This window comes from Myotis nattereri (genome assembly GCF_964212035.1).
Source record: "Myotis nattereri genome assembly, chromosome: 10".
Taxonomy (NCBI): Eukaryota; Metazoa; Chordata; class Mammalia; order Chiroptera; family Vespertilionidae; genus Myotis; species Myotis nattereri.
This window is the reverse complement of record NC_138085.1, coordinates 23137539-23154203: the sequence shown is the minus strand read 5'-3', so window position 1 is coordinate 23154203 and position 16665 is coordinate 23137539. Positions and strand designations below refer to the sequence as shown.

Below are 16665 nucleotides of genomic sequence, written 5' to 3'. Positions count from 1 at the left end.
GTGTGGAGAGAGGCACACCCTGGAGGGGTGGCAGGGGAGGGGTCTTGGTGGGCACAGCGAGGCTGGCACGGGAGGGAGAGGAAGGGGTGGCTGGGGCCCCCACAGGTGAGAGATTTCCGTGGCTCAGGGAGGACTTAGGCTCAAGACAATGGCCTGAAGATGTATTTGGTTTGACCCGTGATTTTTTAAAAAAAAGTTTCTGTAACGTTGCCAGCATTTAAAAATCAAAAGATCGCACATAAAAATTTGGATATTGGGCTTCTCTTTAAAAACCAGAATATCTGGCCATGTGGTACGACCGCCTGGAACTGGGTAGTAGCCGCTACCCCTGGGACAGGGTGTACTGCCCGTCTGCTACAGTCCCCACTGAGTCCTTGTGCTTCTGGCTGTCGCTGGCTCCCATGGCTCATCCCTTCCAGGTCACCATTTAGTGGTGCCACGCTGGTAGCCTGAACAGGGCCGAAGTGAGAGCACTCGCACCTCAGGGAATCAGTAAGTGCTGCAAATAAGAGGTGCCCCCCTCCTCCCTGGCTCCCAGCGTGAGCAGCGGAAGCACACCACCGCCTTCGCCCCCCCACGGCGCCCCTCCCGGCGTGCGCAGCTCCAGGACACGTTTTCAGGAGGGTCTGGTCTGCCCTGTGCTGTGTTCCCAAGGAAGTGTCCTCCAAGGAAGTGTGTGTGTGTGGACGTGGCGACGTCAGGCGAAAACACTTGCCAGGCCCCCACGTCCTCACCTGTGGCATGGAGGTGAGCGATTCCCGCATCAGAGCCATGGGCACTCTCTAGTGACAGTGCTTGGCAAATGAGCCCTGGGTGAACGTGCATCACCGGCTCCTTCTGCGGTCCTCGTGGCCAGCCTGCCCTGCCCTCACCTTGCGCGGTCTGAAGTTCCATCATGTGACTCTGTTGCTGTCCTATCTGGCTGACTCAGCCTCACCGTGTTTTTTGCAGCTTTGAGCTGTCTCGGTGTGAAAGTGGTGCCATTGATTGGCAATGTCTGCCAAGGCAGCCCCAGCTCTGTTGCCAGCCCTGCCATGCTGACCACCTGATGACGGGCTGAGGGCCTGGCCTCAGTGCCACACTCAGCCCCAGGTCCTGTGCAGAGCTGTCTGGTTTCCCACCCAGAGGAAGGGCTGTGAGGGAGCAGGACCTGGGTGGGATCACTTGCCCGTGAGCTACCAAGGTGAATGCCTGGGTACTAATTAGGGAGGCAACTTCTATGGAGAAAATCAGGTAGGCTGCCTCCCCCCTGCCCGCCCCAAATGGTCTTTCCTCGTGGCTGTGAGGATAGGACTGATCTGTGATTGAAACCAAGGGTAGAGTGGGAGTGGGACAATTGCAGTCTCATCTGTAAACGGCAGTGCCTGTGGCCTCGGGTGTGGGGGAAAGCAATAGCTGACGAATGGAAAGAAATCATTCCAAATTCCTCTCTGTCCTGTGGGCAGCTGGGAGCCCTGACCTAGCCCTCACCCCCCAGTTCATATGTGAAGCCCTCACATATGACTTTAAGGAGGTAATAAAGATTAAATGAGGCATAATGATGTGGCCCAGCCCTCACCGGTTTGGCTCCGTGGATAGAGCATCAGCCCTCAGATTGAAGGGTCCCGGCTTCGATTCAGGTCAGAAGCATGTGTCTTGGTTACAGGTTCGATCCCTGGGGCTGGTGGTGGTCGTGGGGAAGTGTTAAGATAACCAATCAGTGTGTCTCTCCCACATCAATGTTTCTCTCTCTGTCTCTCCCCCTCTCATTCTCTAAAAATTAATGAAAAAATATCCTTGGGTAAGGATTATAAATAAATAAGGATGGGATCCAAATCAAATATGACTGGTATCCTTATAAGGGACACACTTGGCCCTTGTGGGGAAAGGGGGTCGCCACAGCAGCCTTCCAAGTAACTTGCAAACTTGTTCTTGACAAATGGGGCTGCGAACAGTGGCCCAGTCTGTCTTTAGCTGAGCCCAGCCTCTGTGTCCAGTGCCCCCCAGTGTCCCCCAGCCCCAGACTGCCACCCTATGCCATGAATCCTGCCTGGGTTCCTGGAGGGCTGCTGGCCGTAGGATTCCTAGTGTTAAAGCTCTGAACCGGTAACAGTTCCTGCCTGGTTTTGTGTGAATTTGCATCACCTGGCTGTAGACTTGAGACATGCTCCCCTTCACACGCAGATGCCCGAGCCTTGGTCATGATCGCATGCTCTTGTGACTGCTGAGATCTGTGTGGTTGCAATAGACAGCTCACAGCCACCTCCAGACAGGTCCAGCACAACCTATCCCCTGCCAGGGCCGGCACAACCTAATTAGGCTCATGAAGCTGAGTCAGTTATGGCGATGGTCCAGGAGACCCCCATGTCCTGGGGCACCCCAAATCTTCCTTGGAGTCTGAAGCATCCCCAGACCCTTCCCCAGGAGTCCCTCTGTGAGTGTAAGTCAGCTGACACAATGCTTGCTGCCTGCCACTCCAACACCATCAGCCGCCCAGGTGTCCCTCGTGGAGAATATCCGGGCCCCAGCCAGTCCCAGGCAGCAGAGCCACGCCTAGCTGACATTATGAACCACCTTCCCACGCACAGTCGAAGCTAGAGCTGGCTCGGCCGCCTGGGACTGGCTGGGCCCTGGATATTCACCAAGAAGGACACCTGGACAGCTGATGGTGGGGCTGAGCTTGCTGCCCTGCCGAGTCAGCAGTGGCTGAGAGGACTCACTGGAGCCTGTGCTGAGCTGGGGGCCACCAAACAGGCCGGCATAACACCCCATGACCAGCGCAAGGGTACAGATCTTTGGGGGCCAGAACCTCCACTCCCTCCCTTTTGGATGGGAACAGCCCTGAGGGCAAGGAGCTCACAGTGCCCTGAGCGTCCATCTCACTGGGAAGTGAAGGGCGGTCCCAACCGGAAGACAGGCCCCTGATTTGTAATAAGGGCAGGAAGGCTTGCAAGGTAGTCAAGTTGAATCATTTCGAAACTTTCAGGAAATAGTTGAGTTCAGCTACATTCAAGAACTGGGACCAAGGAGACGGACTGGTGCTCTCTAGGAAAAGCCTAGTGTGGCCTGCCGGCGTGGCTCAGCGGTTGAGCGTGGACCTATGAACCAGGAGATAACTGTTTGACTCCCTGTCAGGGCGCACGCCCGGGTTGTGGGCTCGATCCCCAGTGTGGGCTGTGCAGGAGGCAGCCAATCAATGATTCTCTCCCGTCATTGATATTTCTCTCTCTCTCTCCCTTCCTCTCTGAAAACCAATAAAAATATATTTTTTAAAAATGCCTAACGTGGTCTGTATGCAAACAGTGCTGGAGTTCAAGGCAGTCCTCGCAGGCTCCTTTGCCCCATTGTTGGGCCTGGTCAAGCTTATGCTTATACAGGAGGCAGGGGGCAGTCACAGCGGACACAGTGGGACCTGGAGTCTAAGACAGAGGGAGAGCCCTGACTGGTGTGGCTCAGTGGATAGAACGTTGGCCTGCAGACTGAAAGGTCCCAGGTTCAATTCCAGTCAAGGGCATGTACCTTGGTTGTGGGCACATCCCCAGTAGGTGTGCAGGAGGCAACTGATTGACGTTTCTCTCTCATCAATGTTTCTAACTCTCCCTCTCCCTTCCTCTCTGTAAAAAATCAATAAAATATATTTTAAAAAAAACAAAACCAGAGGGAGAGGGGGAGAGAGATGAGATCTGCCCCCTGCCCCCGAAGAGGTTTCCACTGACCAGCGAGGAACGAGGGAAGGTGATCACGAACACCCAGAGTGTGCAGGGAGTCTAGTACCACCCAACATTCTTCCAAGTCGTTTGGGCCCTTCACTTTGGTCCTCTTACATTATAAACCACCTTCCCAAGGCAACAGCTAGAAAAATCATATTCGCAAACAACCTTGCTGTCCCGAGCAGCCACGTGACTGACCTTGGTGCCACCAATCAGACAGGACACACAGATTGGCGAGGGAGCCATGGGAGGAGTGACCAGAGGGACGTGCTGGTTTACAGAGGTCGTGCTGCTGTTGGCAAAAGACTGGAGCATCTCGTCACTCTTCTGTTTGGGCACTGTGAGCTCAAATCAATTAAGCATTCATACCCGCTGGGAAGAGAACAAACGGCTCATTGAAATGTTCAAAACTGAGTTTTGTTTTTCTGTGTGTTCTTCACATATGGTTGAAATTCTAGAGGCAAAGCTGTAAGGCCTGTTTGTATGTTTACGTGTCTGAGTATATAGTATTTTCTTAGCTTCAGATTAGATTAGATTAAATTAGGTTAGATAACAGATCTCTTAAGAACCTCTATTCTCATTGAGATTTCTCTTAGAGCTAAGAAAAAATATTAAAAGCACAAAGAAACAACACCTTGTCTATGAGGGGTAATTTTTTTTGAATGATAGCAGACTTCTCATTAGAAACGAAGGAAGTAGCATAACATTTTTCAAGTGCTAAAAGAAAAGAATGGTCAACCCAGAATTATATACAGGGTGTCCCAAAAAATGTAGACACACTTTAACAGCTGATAGTTCAATTTTGAAAATGAAATGTATTTTAATAAACACTGCCTATATTTATTCAAAGTGTGTGTGCACAAAAAACAAAAAAAACAAAAAAACCCCCCCACAAAGTGTGTGTGCACATTTTGAGGGGCACCCTGTATACCCAGTGAAGACATCTGTCAGTAATAAAAGGGAAATTAAGACATTGCCAGATGAAGGAAAATTAAAAACATTTATTGACAGCTGACCTCTACAAGACTGCCTAAAGGAAGTTCTCTAAACAGAAAGGAAGTAATAAAAGCAGGAATCTTGGAACATCAAGAAGAAAAGAAGAACACTGTAAAGAATAAAAATATGGGTAAACACAATAGATTTTCCTTCTCCTCTTGAGTTTTCTAAATAACATTTGAAACAAAAAGTATAACACTGTTGAATGTGCTTCTCAACAGACAATTATAGCCGAAATGGGGGAGGGTAAAGGAACAGAAAGGGAGGGGAGGCTTCTACACTGCAAACTAGTAAATGTGGTAAGGAGACTGGTAAGTTTCGTGTATACACACAGTGCATCATCCAGAGCAACCGCTAAAAGCTGTCTAAACAAGCAGACGCTCAGAAATACGAGAGCGCCCTGGCCAGCATGCCTCAGTGCTTCGTGTGTCGGCCTGCGCTCTGGAGGGTCACGGGTTCGATACCCAGTCAAGGGCATGTACCTGGGTTGCAGGTTTGATCCCTATCCCCAGTTGGGGTGTGTGTGGGAGGCAACCAATTGATGTGTCTCTCTCACATGGATATTTCTCTCCACCTCCCTTCTACTCTTTCTAAAAATCAAGGGAAAAAATATCCTCACTCCTCAGGTGAGAATTAAAAGCAAACAAACACTACAGATAAATCAAAATGGCATTCTAAAAAAATGTTCAAGTTAGGCAGCTGAAGGCAGGAAAAAAACAAAAGCAAACAGAAAACAAAAACTAAAATGGCTGATGTGAGCCCTAACAGCTACGGGGTGGGGCAGAAAGAGGTCTACAGCTTGTATGGAAAACAATAAATAATTACTAAATAAAATACGAGAATAAGCTGTGTTTTATCTGCTCACAACCGTAAACCTACCTCTGCCCCACCCTGTATAATTACATTAAATGGAGACAGTCTAAACGCACAAATTAAAGGACAGAGATTGGCATCAGAGCTGACATCAGAATGTCAGATAAAATGAACCGCAGGGTCAAGAAAATTAGCAGGTAGAGACATTACATAATGACAACCCACAAGACGCAGGCATCTTCACCGTGTACGCAGGCACCAGATGACAGCACCGCCAGCTCGTGGCCCAAACACCGACAGAACTGAAGGGAGCACAGTGAGTGCCGGAAAGCCCCACTCCACTCGCAGGTACAACTCAGAGGACTCCACGGGAATCAGCAAGCATGAGACCAGCCGGTGGGCCGTGGCCGTCAGGAACTGACGAGGAGGCCCGCCATCCACGAAGGGCTCCACGGCTGAGTCCTGTGAGACAGGACCACCCTGGTCCCTCCCTCAGCAGCAGGGGCCACGAGGCCACGAGCAGAGACCGTCAGGTCCCGTCTGTGAGCGCCTACTGGGAGAAGATTCCCTTTACAAGCTCATTTGGGTGGTGAATGGTTTCTGCTTCCTGCAACCGCCAATCCTAACATGCTTTAAAAAAGAGAGCTAAGCCCTGCGGGGTGCTCAATGGTTAGAGCACTGGTCTGACCACTGAAGGGTTGACTGAGGGTTCCATTCCCAGTCAAGGGCACGTAAATGGGTTGCAGGTTCAATCCCCGACCCTGGCTGGGGTGCATGTGATCCATGTGTCTCTCTCACATCGATGTTTCTCTCTCTCTCCCTCCCTCCCTTCCACTCTCTCTGAAAATTCAATGGAAAAAGTATCTCCAGTGAGGATTACAAAAAATTAAAAAAGGGAGCTAAAGATACCAAAGACTTTTCTGCATCATAATTTGCTACGGCCCTGTCCCTCTACTCCTGAAGTTTAAGACTGCTATCACCTGAACACCTCGTCCTCATCTCTCACTTCACCCGACTCCCCCAAGTCAGTGAGAAAGAACACCTTGAGTATCCACCACGGACGGTGACAGATGAGCCCACTGGACAGGACCCACGCGGTCCACCACACCATGGCTTCTACCCACAGAGGGTTCCTATTCAAGTATAGGGGCCTGGAATTTAAGGGTCGGAGGGAAGGTCCTCTTGAATACAAGATTACAAATAATCTGGTGTTTGGAATTCATTCATTCACCTCACTATTTATTGGAGGGGGTGGAGGTATAGGATGTGTAAAGGGATTTCAATTTCTCAGGACCAAGGGTGAAGAACCCCACCTACTGAGTCGGGCCCAGTCAAGAGTCCTGCCAAGCCAGCAGCCATCACTGTGGGCCTGGTGGGGCGCAAACCGAAGCGGGTCACATGAAGGCTAAGCCACCACCTCCCACCCCCTGGGCTCACCTCCACCCTGGTCTTCTATCTCAGAAGCTCAGCAAGTGCAGAGTAGAACAGACACGGGCAGCAGACTGCCTGGGTGCTATCCCGCTTCTGCACTTCCTACTGTGTGACTTTTCTGTGCCTCAGTTTCCTCACCTCTAAATAGGGAAGCACAGTACCTACCTTATGGCACTGGGCGTCAACAAGGTGAACTCAGGCATTACCATAATACCTTAGCTTTTATTTTCTGGGTAGGTACCAGAATAAACACAAGGAGCCAACTGAAAACGAGCTGGAGCGATGCAAAGTTGTTTTATTTCTGTAATTGTTCTTACTAATGTGAACAGAACCGTCACAGGGGCTCAGTCTGGAACCATCCAGCCCAAGATTGTTATTGTGGGGGGGCCCAAGAACAGACAGGTCTTCCTCCATCTTCTCCCACAGGGCATCAACATACACCTGTCATCCAAGAATTTACCCAAAGCCTTTTTGATCCTTCCATGTTTCGGCCAGCAGTATCCCATCTGAGGCTACAGACCAGGTCTGCTGGGCGATGGGTAAAAGAAAGCTTCCTTTTCATTTCAAGCAGCGTGGCTGGAGAAGACACGGGGAACCGGGAACCTGCTCTATGGACTTCAACGACGTCGCCCTTTAGCCTGTCCTCTGAGGCGAAGAATCCATGTCCTTACAACCCCCTTCTCCAGTCTGGCATTCTTCGGGGTGTGCAACCCCAGCCTCAGGAAGTCACCGTGGGAAGCACTAGGACTGGCGTGGCAGCAGGAAGGTGCGTTAGTTGTTGCTCCGGCCCCAGCACACACCAAGCCAGCATCTCTCAGGAGCAGCCCTGCCTGCGCTGTCTAGGCAGCACTCCTACGTCACAAATAGCTGTTCAGGACCCTCTGCCTGCCCCAATGATTCCTAAAAGCTTCACATATTCACACAGTCCCACTATTTTCAGGTCCTGGTGGTATGTTATTATTCTACCTGTAAACTTATCAATCCCCTGACCTATGGATGCCTCTTTCAGATTTCATATCTTCTTCAAACTTACTAAATGCCTCCTGAATTTCAGAAAGCAGTTACCTACCAGCTGATGCAAGAATACAGCGCCATTCTATGAGACACCAGAGACCAGCGCTGCAGGAGTCAGGGAGGGAGGGAGGGCATGATGTTTAAGATGCCCTCTCCACTCCTATCATACACATGCCCAGCTGTCTCCCCTGACTCCTGCACGCTGTGCACCCCTCCTGGCTGCCACTCAGACTGGAAGGGTGACCGCTGAATTGAATGCAGGTTGTCTGGTTTGGATCAGGACCCTGGACCACAGTTCCGGCCATGGCACGCTGTGGGCCCTCCCTACTGAATAGAGTCCCACTGGGTGCCTGACTCATCACCATAGCTGGAACATTCTAGAGTACAGAAGGGAAGGGAGGCTGCTGTGGACAACGGGTTCTAAGCCAAATCTAAAACTACCTTTGTACAAAAGTACTGTGAGGAGGAGAGGAGGGACTCCAAGCTCCATCTTCAGCGATTACTTGTCCAGGAACCTGCTCCTCCCGGGCTCAGGCCGGCACCGAGAGCAAGGGTGCTGCACAGGAGCGTCAGTGCCAACGACTCCCCCACTCTGAGCAAGAAGGCAAATGCATGGGAGAGAAACAGAACCACTGAAGCACGGCCTTTGTAGTCTTAAAGCCGAGGCTTCCTGGGGCGGCCCAGATGTTAACTTAGCTGGTTATCCGTTTCACCTCCAAGCACTGGGGAGAGATTCTGGGGGTGGGGCTTTCTTCTCCCTGACCTTGCAAATTCTTCTCATCTCCAGGTGACTCTGCAGCTCCTTAGGACCTAGAGGCGAAGCCTCAAGCCAGAATCGTTTTAGCAGCAGGACTTACTGACTCATCCTTGAAGCTACTTCCTTTGCTGTTCATTGGTCTTCTTCGACCTTTCTGGACCCGCAGGCTTTCTGCATACAGGAAGTGCCCAACCCATGATAAAAAAGGGGCCTGTTTCCATCTCTTAGCAACTGCTGCTCTCCACATGTACATGGCCAAAGGGGCTGAGAGAGGACAGCCCAGTGTGCTCTGCCCGCTCATGGATCTGAGTTAGGTATTCTCCGTCGCAGCAACTACTGATGTGATTCCTATGAAGGAGCGGCATGGGGAGCACTCTCCCATGCTACTCAGTGAAGGCAGCAGAATGTCCAAAACAAGTCCTTTTAATATCGACCAGCCAGGTGGAGGGCCAGGATGACCCCGGCCCTCAGCAAAGGGTTCGCAATCTGAACCCCTACAGCCCTAGGCCACAAAGATGTCTCCTCCCAACTTGGCACAGGGTAGCACCGACTTCCATGAACTACTGCCCGGGGCAAGTCACAGCTACTGTGACCCTCCAATGTCCCGGCCTGCTGAGGAGCCGGGGTTCTGGGAACCAGACCTGGAGATGCTGGAGGACGATGCTCCCCTTGCTGGCACCATGTCACTTAGCCTAACAGTTTCACAGGACCCACAGGCCCAACCCCAAAGACAGCTGGCAGAGGCAAAAGTGAGTGTCTTAAAGGATCTTCAGACAAGTGGACAGCTCAGCGGGTCAGCACATGTGCCCAGGGTTCACTGCAGCAGCCATCACCAACTTGGCAAAGGAGGGCCTTCACGTGCGTCTTCAGGGAGCTGGAGGCAGGCGCTATGGCAGGAGAGGTAGTGAACAAGGGTCAGAACTTTGCCAGTTAACACTTCAGATCCTCTGGCCCCTCACCCCATGCCTGAGAATTTATGCCAAAGAGATTCTCAATAAGGAAAAAGCTGGGTGCACAAGGATGTGCGTTCCAGCAGCCAATGGTTCACACAGCATGGACGCTGCACTCACCCCCACCGCTTTCTAGGGCCAGTGACTATGCTCTCAGCTTCCTTTTCCTCATCTTATGATGACAGCACCCCCGCCCCCCAGGCGCTTGTGAGGTTAAATGAGACAAGCTGCATAAAGCACCGAGAGTATACTTGTTTAACTACAAAGGTGAGCTCTTCCTACACACGAGGACAAGGGAAACGCAGGAAAAGGAACCAGGTGAATGTTAAGGGTGACGTCACTGAGAAGTTTTCCATACTTGTGCTGACGAATCCTTTCTTAGGTCTCCCCACGCTTTATGTGTCGTGGAGGATGCCCTGAATTGCTGAGCCTTACAGCTCAGGAAGAATGAAGCAAGGTTGAGAGAGCTGGCCTTTTCTCACCAAGGTTCTCCCACTTCTCTAGATTTCACCTTTGGAAAAGCAGTAAAGAGGGGAGGCCAGCGGGGCGGGAGAGGAGGAATGAGGAGGGTCTGACCATCAGAACTGGAAAGGATGCACCTCCCATGTGCTCACCCCGCCCAAAGCCAGGCTGTGCACAGATGCTTCCTCTGTCCTGGTTAGTAATACGCCTGACAATGCCCAGGGGCTGCCACGGCCACGGTGTGGCCACAGAGGTATGGCCAGGCAGGAGGAAAGCCTGGCGACCACAGGCAAGGATGCGTTCAGGACTCGGATGCAGGCACAGCAGTCTCGGTCCCCACTCCCCCTTCAGCTTCTCAGGACCACACTGCAGTTCAGCTCCATGAAGGAAACTCGCAGTAAGCACCACCAGTGCCAGAAACAAAACATTCGTGCTTGCACAAACCTCAGAGACGTCTAGCTGGTGCTCACACTGCCTTTCTTTTTAAATTCATTCTATCCACAAATATTGCAGTATGGAACCCGCAAATAGAAAGGGGATATTGTTTCAAACTTTTAAACACCATTATTACACACAAAAAGGTTAATAGTTCCTTTATATCAACAATTATCCAGTCAGTGTTCAAATTTCCAAATGTATTATAAATGTCATAAATGGGTGGTTTGTTTCTCAACCTCTGAAAATTCATCTTCCAAAGCCTGAGGAGATTCTGAGATGGGTCCTACTAATCCCAGCACCACAACAATCACCACCTCACTAGACTAGACGAGAAAACCAAAGTCCAGAGAGGCTGGGTGGTTGGCCAGGATCACACAGCTTGCTGACGACAGAGGGCCTGACCACTGTCTGGCAGTCTGAACACTACAAGGGAATGTTAGAAGCTTTCAAGTCAGCAAGTCTGAATCTAATAATATCTCCTTTGTAAGAAAAGAATCATCACCAGACCCTTCCTAGTAATTACACACCCATTCTACTGAGATAAAAAAGAAGCTCTTGAGTTAACTCCCTTAGGTAGACGTCATATATTATCTTTATTCTGGGCTTCCATTTAGCCAGGAAGAGGATTCCCAACGACTCTAACTGCTCTCAACACTAACCAGCTCCCCAATGCACAGCAAGCCCAAAGGACCACCTACCAGAGAGGAGAGCATCGTGTGGGGACCTGTTTCTAGTTGAGCCTCAAGGCAGCATCAGCAAAGGTTAGAGCTGCCTGAAATAGGCCCGATGGCTTAGAGGTCATTTCCATCAAACCACCTAGAAACTGGTCATTTCTATGATATATAAATGTCTGAGAAGATGAGAAAAACATAAAATACTTCTCATCTCATATTATAAGATAGACAGCACACACAAAAGCAGAGGTGACTGAAAGAAAACTACAGGCCAATATCACTAACAGAGGCCAAAATCCTTACTAAAATAAAAGCAAATCAGAAGAGTGCCTTTCTCTGAAACACTTGGCTTTTTTCTTTCTATTGTATTTTTTTCCCCAATTGTGTTTTGTTCCTTTTTGATAGGGTCTTCTTTCCCATGTGTGCAAAATAAAAATAAATGTGGACATGTGAAAAAAAAGAATAGGACATATTGGACAAATGCCTGAATCTCAAATTTTGGTAGCTCAATATTAGGAAATCTATTAGAGTAATTCATTAGTTTAACTAATTACAAGGAACTATTTATGCTCATTCATCTCATTTGATTCCAAAAGGGCAATGGACAAAATTAAAAACCCATTATTTATCAAGAGAAAGGAAAAGGATAAAGATCTTAGCAAACTAGAAACACAATTGATACTCCCTTAACTGGAGGATCTGCATTACCAGACAATAATATAAAGCCAGTGTAGGAACAGACAGATCAAGGGCTACAAAACTGGAACATGTGTGCATAGTAATTTAGAATGTGAGAGCAGCGGATGTCAAACGATGAAAAATGAATGGACTCCTCTATAGTTAGATTCTTATCTCACTTAGCATATAGAAATAAATTCAACCCCCCCCCCCACACCCAAAAAACAACAACAACAATAAAAGAAACAAATTCCAAGTGGACTGAAACTAAAGGTAAACAAACAAGCATTATAAGAAAATAGTTTCAATATGGGATGATGGGGAAGTTCTAGAGGTGGATTATGGTAATGGTTGCACAACAATGTGAGTGTGCTTTATGCCACTCAATTGGGCCTAAAAAAGAGTAAAAATGGTAACTTGTATGTATGTATATTTTACCACAATTCTAAAAGGAAAATATATTAAAAAACAAAATGCAAAAAGATTATACTCTTGCGATGGGAAGAGCATAAAGGAAAAGATTTGAAGACCTTACTGTATAAAATTTTTTAATGTCTGCATGATAAAAGATCCAGAAACAAAAGTTAAAAGACATGCACTTATTTTTTCAATAGAAAGGAAAAAAAGCGCAACTGACTGGAATAAAGTACATGCAACTTGTATAATAGATAAAGGATTAACACTGGAATATTTAAAGTTGCTACAAAATAAACAGACGCAGAATATAACAGGCAATTCATAAAAGACATACAACCTCATAATTAATCAAGAAAATGCACATGAAAACAATTTCACTTCTCAACCATCAAATCAGTAAAATTAAAGATACGGATTTCCACACCTGACAATGGTATAAACAACTAGATATTCTCATCACTGTGTCTTGTAAATTAGCAAAACCTTGTGAAGGACAATTAGTTAGCAGCTGTCAGGCGGTAGGTGCATGTACCCTCCACATACTGGTCTCCGGCCTGTAGAATCCCCCGAGGTAAACACGCATCATGACGAGGGTGTGCACTACACCATTACTTATGACGTCAAAAAACAAAACACAGCCCAACTCCCTATCAGTGGTGGTGAAGCCCACTTTCTTTCTTTTTTTTTTTTTTTAATATATTTTATTGATTTTTTACAGAGAAGAAGAGAGAGAGATAGAGAGCTAGAAACATCGATGAGAGAGAAACATCGATCAGCTGCCTCCTGCACACCCCCCACTGGGGTTGCGCCCGCAACCCAGGTACACGCCCTTGACCGGAATCGAACCTGGGACCCTTCAGTCCGCAGGCTGACGCTCTATCCACTGAGCCAAACCGGTTTCAGCAAGCCCACTTTCTTACACCCACCTTGTCGAGCATAGATAGGTCTCTCTGTAATCAACAGGGAGACATGTCATAATGTGTTTTGTAAACAAAGGTAGCTACAAAAGTCCATATTTTGTGATCTCATCTTTTTTAAAAAATATATATATTTTATTGATTTTTTACAGAGAGGAAGGGAGAGGGATAGAGAGTTAAAAACATCGATGAGAGGGAAACATCAATCAGCTGCCTCCTGCGCACCCCCTACTGGGGATGTGCCCGCATCCAAGGTACATGCCCTTGGCCGGAATCAAACCTGGGACCATTCAGTCCGCAGGCCGACACTCTATCCACTGAGCCAAACCGGTCAGGGCTGTGATCTCATCTTTGTCAAAAAGTAAAATTAAAGTAATACACTTTGCATACAAAGAAAAATCTAGAAGAATGCATATCAAGCTACTAACAGTGGATATCCTCTCTGGGAGTGGTATCATGGGAAATTTGCACTTTCTAAGTTATATTACTTCTATAATGTTTGTATTATTGAAAACTAGAGGCCTGATCGGAGAATTCGTGCACCAGTGGGGTCCCTCAGCCTGGCCTGCTCTCTCTCGCAATCCGGGACCCTCAGGGGGTATAGTAGTGGGGCCGGGTGCTGTGGCACTCCCGCTCATCCCGGCCCTGCTGTGCCTGCCCGGCCGCTGGGTAGCGTGTTGCCATGGAGGCAGGAGAGGCTCGCGCTGCCGCAGCTGCACTTGCCAGCTGTGAGCCGGGTGTCTGGTGCCCTTCAGTCAGCTGAGCGGCGCTCGCACTATGGGAGCACACTGACCACTAGGGGGCAGATCCTGCATTTAGCGTCTGCACCCTGGTGGTCAGTGTGCGTCATAGGGACAGATGGACTGGTGGTTCGGTCACTTAGGCTTTAATATATATAGATAAACATAATCATTTCTGTGACTGAAAAGATAATGAATAAAATAATGAGAACACCTCCACCTCTCTGCAGACGGCAGAGGTGGCTCTGACCCCAGTGGGGCCGGAAAAAACCTCTGTGCAGAGGAGCTTTTAGTCCAGTCAGCAACGGTCCCCTGCCAAGCATGCCCAGCCCCCATTTCCACACAAAGCCTGTGTGGGAATGCCAAGCTCAGGGTCAGCTTCTGCCACGCAGCTGGCACAGCACCATTCCTGCATGGAAGGCCTTGGCTGGAATGGTGGGCACTGAAGTAAGCACACTCCACACGGGGCACAAATGACCGTTCTCTTTAATCTCTGGCCTTTGGGTGGCTCTCAGATCACCATTTAAGATTAGAAACATTTCACTGGAAAAGGTCATAAAGGAAATCATTCAGCTGAGAGGACCTGGAGGTGACTTCTGGTAAGAGCTATAAAAAACCTAGCTGTGGCCCAGATGGCATGGCTCAGTGGTTGAGCACTGACCTATGAACCAGTAGGTCATGGTTCGATACCCGGTCAGGGCACATTCCCTAGTGCAGGGCGTGAAGGAGGCAGCCGATCAATGATTCTCTCTAATCATTGCTATTTCTATCTCTCTCCCGCTCCCTTCCTCTCTGAAATCAATAAAAGTTATATTTAAAAAAAACAAAAACCTAATTGTGCTCGAAAAAGATGGCAATGAGCGCCCAGATCTGGAAGGGCACGATGCTGGAAAGCCCGTGCCACAACCACTGACAACGAACTGAGCAGAGAAGAAAAGGGATGGGGAGGGAAAGTAAACCAAAACATGAAACACAGGCACTAGGGCACACAGGGACACCACATGCTTAACCTCACAACCGTCCAGCGCGTGTGACAGAAAAGGAGGCTCCAAGTTTCAAAGCTATAAGCCCCGGGTCTGGATTTGAATCTGACCTAACTACAAGCCCCGTGCACTGAAACCGCTAGAGCCCGTCTCCTCCATCTTCCTGGGCAGACTCACCTGTGAGTTGGAGGGCAGCACCTGGGAGGTGGGCTCCTCGGATGGGGCTGCTCCTGGGCCCATGGGGCTCAGTGTGGTGATTCGGCTTGGTTGCCCTCGTAGGGTCAGAGTAATGGTGGTGGGGACCTTCAAGCCTGAGAAGAGAAGTAGGGTGTTTTTTTTTGTTTTTTGTTTTTTCTGTGTCACACCCCTATTTCCTTTCCCGGGGAGTTTCTTCCCCACAGAGCACACCCTCCTTGTCCTCCTCCCCAGCTGGGTCATCTACACCCCATCAGTCATTCTGAAAGGCAGCAGAAAACAGCCTGTGTTCTCTCAACCTCTCTGGGGATGGACCCCTCACAGCTAAATCCCTGAGGGTGGATGCCAAGACGCTGGTTGGGTTCAATAGCATCCCTAGCCCATGTGAGATGAGAAGGTCCTGGGGGAAGATCCCATATCTGGGAGTCCCCAGGGTTCTCAAGAAAGACTCACCTGATGCTTGGTTGGAGATCTGAGCCAGGCCAGGGAGGCTGCTTGCCAACTTGGCGAGGCCCCCATTGGTCAGCAGCTGGTGGATGGCTGTAGGCTTTCCACCAGAAGTGGCACCCAAGGATGAGAGAGTGGTGGCAACAGGAATGGTACGGACAATGGTGCTGGTGCCTGTGGTGATGGCACCCAGGCTCTGTATAGGGGTGGGCAACTTCACACTGGTGGCCTGTGGGACACACAAGCCCAGGTGATCAGAAGCTGTTGCCCAACAGTCATGTACAGTGTGGCGTGCCCACAGCACGTTATTAAAGACTGCCATGTACTGAGTGTCCATCACATGCAAGTGCTCTTCCAGGCATTCCCCACATATTTCACCCTCAAAACAACTCTGTGAGGGATAGACCACTATCCTCATTTTACAGACAAGGAAACAAAAGACACAGAGAGGTCAAGAAACTTGCCCAGTGTCTCCCAGTAAGTGCTGGAGCCTTAACCTTTCATAGCTCCCACCTGGGAAGTCAGGGGCTATCTGTCCTTGACCCAGACTCCAGACCCAGTCTCCCTACCACAAACAACCAAGCGGAGGCTTCCTTTCCACACCTGCCCAGCCCAGAAGGAAGGCAGATGTGCACCTGTGGGGATGGTCCTGGGGAGGGGCTTGCTGGGAGGCCTGAGGTCTTGCCGCTGATATCCTGTAAGCTGAAGCTGAGGCCTTGGAGGAGGCTGCTGGCAGATGTGGCCCCTAGGAAATGATACGACAGACATCAGTACAAGCTCCACCATTTATCCGAGAGCAGCCATGCCCGTCACCCTCAACAACCCAGCCACACCAGGTGTGCTCTTTCCCCTGGACACTCCTCACTCTCAGGAAGCCAGCAGGTCCCCCAGCATGCCCGCTGAAGGCCCATGTGAGGAAGGGTCTATGCAGATGCACGCCTTCCATTCCTTCTGCACGTCCCAACCTGCTCCAAACCACCCGTCCGACAGTTTGGACAGGTTTAGGAAAACCAGAGAGGTTGAATCCCACTGTTCAGAACTCTAAATCCCTCACTTCTTTCTAG

At 49.5% G+C, this 16665-nt stretch overlaps 1 protein-coding gene across 2 annotated transcripts in view; it reads right to left on the bottom strand.

Moving 5' to 3' along the window:
• Positions 1-7207: 7207 nt before the first annotated feature.
• Positions 7208-16665, bottom strand: part of KANSL3 (KAT8 regulatory NSL complex subunit 3) — a 38759-nt gene continuing 29301 nt past the window's right edge. For both annotated transcript variants that reach the window (XM_081101349.1, XM_081101348.1), the window contains exons 18-21: positions 16237-16346; positions 15608-15830; positions 15137-15270; positions 7208-9587 (exon numbers count right to left, since the gene is read on the bottom strand). In XM_081101349.1, the coding sequence (XP_080957475.1) occupies positions 9567-9587; positions 15137-15270; positions 15608-15830; positions 16237-16346 (488 nt within the window). In that variant the 3' untranslated portion in view covers positions 7208-9566. The remainder of the gene's footprint in view (positions 9588-15136; positions 15271-15607; positions 15831-16236; positions 16347-16665) is intronic.